The 7,505-nt window shown below is 38.2% G+C and overlaps 1 protein-coding gene across 1 annotated transcript; it reads left to right on the top strand.

Moving 5' to 3' along the window:
* The first annotated feature begins 2,194 nt into the window (after positions 1-2,194).
* CGA (glycoprotein hormones, alpha polypeptide) lies at positions 2,195-6,746 on the top strand. Its single transcript, XM_007442344.2, has 4 exons — positions 2,195-2,229; positions 3,154-3,260; positions 5,068-5,258; positions 6,663-6,746. The coding sequence occupies exons 1-4, from the start codon at positions 2,195-2,197 to the stop codon at positions 6,744-6,746; spliced, it is 417 nt and encodes a 138-aa protein (XP_007442406.2).
* The last annotated feature ends 759 nt before the right edge of the window (positions 6,747-7,505 follow it).

Raw genomic sequence — 7,505 nt, 5'->3', positions numbered from 1 at the left:
TATACAGCAGACAACATGGAAAGATATCTGAAAAATCAGTGAAGTGTATATGAAAACAAGTTGCCTAACTCTAGAACAGAACAGTGCAGCAGGGACACATGATGAGGTGCATGGTACAAGATGCAAGACTGACAGATGAATTGTTGGGAAAAGCATTTAACACAGCCCACTACTTGCAGAACAAACTTCCATGAAAAGCCATAGATGCAACACCATATGAGCTGTGGCCCGGAAGGAAGCCCAGCCTAGGGCACATAAAAGTATTTGATTCTAAGTGCATGCATATGTGTCAAAAGAAAGGAGAACCAAACTGAACTGCATATGTGATAGTTGGAGATTTCTAATGCTGCAAGAGATATAAGATTCTAGATTCTTTCACAACTGGCTCTAAAGTGTACAGCATAGCTTATTTAATGAGAGGAAAAAGAATAAACTTGTGTCAGATTATCTTTCCCATATTGAAGCAAACAGCCAAGCAGAGACCATAAGCTTCAAAGAAGATCCTTATTGCATGCCTAGAAGTTAACTGTGTGGCGGACTTAGAAGGAGAAATGAAGGCACCATAGCCCAGACACTTCAAAAATTCTGATAAATGGGTTCCACCGAGAAGGCTGTCCTACACTGTGAAGAGGGAAGAAGTGGAAGAACCTCACACTGGGAAGGATATTGAAAGGATGCCAGTCATTGAAGGAAACAAATAGAGAAGAACTCCAGAAGAGAAGACTGAAGCACTTCACAAGAATGATACTTGGAATCTTACCAAGCTATCCACAGGAAAGAAAACTTTTGGATGCAATAAAGTTTTCAAGACCAAGTATGGGGTGAAAGGGATATTTAGTGCCAAAAAGCAAGACTGCCAGCCAAGGAATATACCCAGAAGTATGGTAAGGACACAATGAGAGGTTTGTGCCATTGATCAAGCATACCTGATCTTGGGTGCAAGCTTCAAAAGAACATCCACAGCTTGAAGCAAGAATGAGAAGCTGAACCAGTTCCTTGGCAAGCAAGGCTTCATGCAAAGTAAAACTGATCCTTGTCTTTACCTTTAGATTCAGAAATGACAGATGGCATACATTTTCACTTCTGAGGAAGATTTAGTCATCAGTTACCATGACAAGAAGGATAGCTAAGAGATAGCAAAGAACCTCAACAAGGAGATAGAGGTGAAAGGTTGGGAAGAAGCTCCTATTATATTGGCCTCCAGATAAAAAGAGAGACAGAATTAACCAAAAATCAAAGACAGAAGATAAAAGATTTCTTGAATGTTTAGAGCTAACTGAAGTCAGTGAAGCTGGTATATTTTAGAAACTGCCTTCTTAAAACAATCTGCAAACAATAAGACCCTGCTTGAGAGTGACAAATACAGCACTTCAGTTGGAAAGCTTTTCTACTTAGCCACAGTGACTGTGCCAAACATTGCTCTAGCAGCAGTCTGTATGGAAGGTGAGAGCACCAACCAAAGGGGACTGAATTGGAGTCGGGGGGTGGGGGGAGGGCAGATACTTAAATGGCACTGCACACTTAGATCTTTGACTTCTAGGCAGCAGCAGATCAAAAACTGGTAGGCTACATGGATGTATATTGGGCAAAAGATAGGACAGATTGTAAGTCCACAAGTGGACAGCTGTATGGAGTGGTTAGCTGGTCAAGCAAAAAGCAGTCAGTTGTTGCCCTATCATCCACAATGAAGTAGAATATGTATTTTCAGCACAAGTCAGGCAAAAGATAGCATGGATGATGGGATAGACGAGTCAAAGTCAACAGTCCTGCTGGAGGATGATCAAGGGTATATTCAGTTCTTCCAAATGGAAAAAAAACTACATTCAGAACAGAACATGTTGATATTAAAGACCACTGTGTACAAGATGCTCAAGAAATGGGACTCACTGGCCTGAAATACTGCCCATATGAAGAGATGTTGGCAGGTGTATTCACTAAGACTTTGTCCACTGATGGACACAGAACCCTTAGAGAGATTCTGGTTGGTACACAAGCCAGTAAGAAAGGGGTTTGGAGGTCCAAATACAAAGGCTCTGAATCTTCAGCTCATGACCTTCTGACCACAAGGAAACAGTAGAATGTAGATAGAGTTAAGCACTAACTCTCTGTCCCCTATATTTATCACACTGCCTGCTCTTTGTCTAAAAGATTGGTAATCTGGGGTCACTTCCTTCAGCCTTTTCTTCCAGGAGCTATGGACGTAGTACATGCTCTTGGACTTTTATCCTGGTAGGATGTAGCTTGCTAGGTGCTAGGTCTTGTCTATCCCTCTAATGTATTTCTTGTAAATAAATCTCCTTTCTCTTATAGTTATAAAACCTGCTTCATTAATCATTGCTCAGGTCAGATTTTCACTCACAGGAATTGCTTGCAGACACAGACAAAAGGCTTCAGCCTCCAATAGTTGGGATAGTGGCTGACATAGAAGACAAATAGCAGACTGCTGATTGGCAATGCATACATGAGTAAATATTTTAGTTATGATACAATTAAGCCTGGTTTAACATTTTGTATGAAGGTGTTCACAGATATGTAAACTCTGGCCAAACTAACCCAATTGCTACCGATTTCTCTGCTTACTTACAGTGTAGATTATCTTGGGAGATTGTGTACTCTTGGTTATGGTGACATTTAAATAGAGCTTGATTGGTTCATTTCAGGAAAGCCAATGTTGCATCTTAAATGAGACAATTTCTAACAGCAGAATGTTATGTTTAGACATGAGGCTCATTGAGTTCAAATTCCCTGACTCCCAGGTAAGTATGTGTAAATTGCAACTCCTGTATGAATGTCCCTTGAAAGAGTACTGTACTGTACTTTTGAAATAATGCCCATAATTGTAGCCAATGTAAAATTCAGAAACAAGATTAAAAGTTGTCCACTGAGTCCATTATTGTAGGCAATCAAATCTGGACTACAGACAGCCAAGTAATTATTAGATGGAACAAAAAGAGTGTTTCCCTTTGCTACCAACTATAGGTACTTTAGATTTTTGCAGCTCAGATCTGGTGGCCGTCTGGGTTTAAATCCATATACATCAACTTAAGCCCTAGTAAATTGGATTTGTATCTACATGTAAATCAACTTAATCAACAGAAATTAATGTAAGATTGTATGGGAGCAGAAAGAACACTGTTTTTCTCTGTTTTGTAGGAACATCATGGATTACTATGGAAAGTATGCTGCTGTCATTTGTGCTGTGTTATCTGTATCTCTGAATATTCTTTATTCATTGCCAGAGGGAGAGTTTACCATACAGGGTGAGGTGCTTTTAAAATATGAAATAGAAGAAAACATATGGTGATTATTGTTATTGCTGGTTCTTGTTATTTAATAATGTAACTGTTAGATTGTTTTATGTTTTCTAAACTGTTAGATTGTTTGATTGTATCTAGGGAGGATTTTAATCAATTTATATGGCCACCCATCTCATCATAGTGACTTTGGGCAACTAATAACAATTAAAAACACAGCATAACAAGAAAAAATAAATATATAACTGGCAACTGAGATAAATAACAAACAACTATCTACATAATCACTTCACAGGTTCTAATTGACACTCTGACCCCCATGCCCGGGGGTCTAGCCTTCAGAAGACTTGATCAAAGTAGATTACCAATAAATAAGTTCAGTGTGTAAATATACTGGATAAATAAACATGTGGAATATATATCTAAATAAATAAAAACCCTATCATCTATAGACCATAATTATAGGCAATTTTGCAGAAGTTGGCAATCTAAGTAGGCAATTGTTCATCAGAATACTTTTAAAAATGCTTCCATGTTACAGATTCAGTGAATGAGTATAAAGAATAGAGCTTTTCAGCTGTGACCCTCACAGTAGTTCACCAGGGAGGCTCAGTTGCTATATTATTTAATGAGATTTTAATACCAAGCAAAGACTCATCAAGGCAGGAAAAGTATGAAAAACATTAATACCATTTATTTCTTTAAATACTTCAAAATCATGTAGGGAGGTAGTTAGACCTTATATCACATTATCACACAGTACTGTAAAGGTGTGCAAATGAAAGACAAAGATATTGCATAAAAGCTGAACAAATTTTCTGCATCTTTCTTCTTTGCGGAAGATGTAGGTCAGGTACATACAATTAAAATAACTTTTCCAGGAAATAAATGAAGAACAAAGTTCAGCTAGGACATGAGGCAAAATCTAGGCCTTTATACCAACAAACTAAAAACGAACAGATCACTGCACTGGTCCAAGCAGTATCTGTTTGAGGGTACTTAAAGTATTCAAACTAATCTAACTAAAAAAAAAAAAACTTTATTAACTTAATTTATAGATAGTTCCTGAAATAAATGGGAACACTGGGTTCTGCCATAGGTCTCTATTTTGGCCAGTATTTTGTAACATGTTCTTAAATGATGCAGAACTGAAATGAGCAACAGGGTGGCCAAGTTTGCTAACATTCCAGTGTTGCAAGACTGGTAAAGAGTTAAAGATCAGAAAGCAGAAAATATAGATAAATGGAAAATTCTTAAATTAATAAGAGTGCTCAGGAAATATGTAGTGGTACTCATGTACTCTGATAAGCAGGAAAGATTGGCCTATGTAAACATACATGTGCATGCACAAGTTCAAATGCAAATTAAATACTGATTTATAGTCCTGGTTAGTGAGCACGCTGTGGCTTGATCAAATTATCAAAAACAAATATCTTTACCACTTTACTAAGGAAGGAACCCTGGTTTCTATGAAGGAGTTTTCCCAGTAATGCACTTTGGGAGGGAAGAAATGAATGAGTACTTATGCCCACCATTTTATTCGTGTACCTGATGTTACACGTTCTCATTCAAACTTTTCTCCTTACTTTATTAAACATTAGTGTGTAGATATTTCTAAGGACACTAAATGGAAAACAATTTCTCTCTTTGGAAGCGGGCTGCATGTGTGTAAAAACCTAAACGCCTCTGTTCTGTCACACAGGTCCAGCTTATTCGAATGTAGCATAACATTCCATATTAGAATGTGGAGACCTAAGTGGAATCTGCAACAGGATTGAATCTTTCTTCTATATTCTTTTTGTGTGTCTGCTAGATTGTCCCGAATGTAAACTAACTTTGAACACTCAGATGACTAAACTGTTCAATGGCAGGCCTGTGTACCAGTGTGCAGGATGTTGTTTCTCAAGAGCTTATCCCACTCCCATGAGGTCAAAAAAGTCCATGCCTGTGCCAAAGAACATTACTTCAGAAGCAAAATGTTGCGTAGCAAGAGCTTTCAAAGAGGTAATGGGGCTATCCCTAAGCAAAGGAGGGTGAGGTTGCACTTGTATTTACTCTTCTTCAGGCCTAGTTTCTATGTGGACTGTACAACCAGGAACCGCAACAAAGGGGGGAGAGGAGGGCTACAGGAAGGGACCATAAGCAGAAGACAGGCGAACGTGCTTTGTTTTCAGCATGTGTTTGGATATTAGTTCTGGGTTTCTGCTTTCATTTAGGGAAAAACAAGAATTCTGGCAAAATATTAACTATAAATATTTTATTGGAATGAATTCTGAGACATTACATTTAATGTCTGTTATCAGAGACCTGATTTGGGGACACTCATCCAGAATCTTCCTAAATAGAATGAACAGGACTATTTATTTATTTATAGCATTTATATGGCCACCCAAGTGGCCTCTGGGTGGTATGCAAAAAGTCAACTACAAATACAAACCCCAAAGAAAGCAACACTATACATTAAAAACCAACTAAAACCATAACATGGTGTCCAAATAAGTGGTTGGAACTCCACTTATGTGGACCCAAAGGCCATTACCTTTAAAGAGTCCCCACCCCCAGATGTATGCCCATTAAGCCCAGAGCCTAAATGAGGAGAGGGTTAAATGAAAGGTTGGGGCCTGATGCTTTCTGAAAGGGCAGACCTCTCACTGCATATCCTCACTCCCTGCTTCCTATAAAGGAGCAGCATACCATACCCTCCTCTTCCCTTCCAGCCTAAGTCTGTCCAAATTATTCTAGTACTAGAGGAAAAATCCAGTATCCAGAAATTAACTGAGCAAGATGAGCATCTTAACCCTGTCTACTGACCCAAGTTCTGTGTCAGCTCAGTACCCCTCAACCAGTTGAACAGCTGAAGTCCTCCTGACTTTAGGATTCAGCCTACTGCAAAGTTCCCTGACCTGATGCATTCCAATGTGCTGGATTTTGGCTCACTTAATTCTCTTGTCAGCTTGTTCTGCCAGCATGACCAATAATCATATCAACTGGGTGATGGGAATTGAAATCCAACATATTTGCCTGTTTCCACTTTAGGGAAAGGTCTATTTTTAATTGCAATGCATTATATAACCATTCAAACTAATGATAATATAATAGGTCATAAAAATGATTATAGAATTAGCATAGGCTATGGGTAGGCAACTGGAGGGATTTCAGTGGCTAGTACAATTGCCAGCAATCCTGTTAAGATGGTCCCTGAAAAGTATGCTGGAAATTGTAGTTCAACAACGCTTAGGGGCCACAGGTTACCTACCCCCAGCACAGGCAATCATTCTAAGGGTGGCCAGTCTGCATAAAGGTTGATGAAAGAAGATTTTACTTTAAGTGGGAAAATAGTACCTAACCTCACTGTGGCTTTTGAAATACATTTAAATCTGATTTTAAAGTGTGCTTCCCCATCTCCAGGCTTCCATTCCAAATTATGAAAAAATGAAGATAGAGAATCACACGGACTGTCACTGCAGTACCTGCTACTATCATAAATCTTAATTCCTCTACAATTGGACAACAGATGGCTCAGAATGCAGTTTTATCATAGCCTGGGATAAAGTTTCATTTTCCTTAGTTTTGTAGTGAAATTATGTAAATTCTTAAGTTTTCTGATAGGGAAAATCCTTCTGATCAGCATGTTATGAATACCCTGCCGTTTTGTTCTCTCTGTGCTTTGCCACACCCTTGGATAAGCAGAAAAACATATATTTCTTCTGGGAATCAAATATAGAATTATGCATGATAACCAAAGCCTTGTTTATTTTGTATGTAAGGTATGCATATCGTTTTCCGAGAGAAAAGACATCAATAGAGTCAGTGGATATAATTTTTCATCCCAAAGTTAATTCCAAGTGAAGGAAACCTATATATTAATATGTTCTTTTCCCCCTCTTTGTAAGACTTAAATGACACAGCTTCAGTGGTGCTAGACATGGAAAATGAACTCTGATGCAAGGAAATTAGAATTCAATTAAAAGGAAACTTACTTCAGTATTTTTCAGGCTGGTTTTAGAATTAATTACTCTTAGCGTTGGACTGGGTGTTCTTTTAAAAAATATTTTACTGTTGTTGTATTGAACAGAAACTTGTGGCATGCAAGGAGTCCACCGAGCTTATAGTACTATACTGAAGAAATAAATAAACACACACAAATAAATAAATGCTATCTAAAAAAAGCCCATATCACAATAAAGCAGTTATATTCTAGAGTAGATCTGAATGGATTAGAGAACCATATTTCACCACCACCAGCAGCAG

Source organism: Python bivittatus, unplaced genomic scaffold (genome assembly GCF_059951505.1).
Source record: "Python bivittatus isolate LINGU-HERP-01145 unplaced genomic scaffold, Pbiv_v1 ctg000020_np1212, whole genome shotgun sequence".
NCBI lineage: Eukaryota > Metazoa > Chordata > Lepidosauria > Squamata > Pythonidae > Python > Python bivittatus.
Note: the sequence above shows the minus strand (reverse complement) of the source record. Positions and strands in the feature narration are given on the sequence as shown.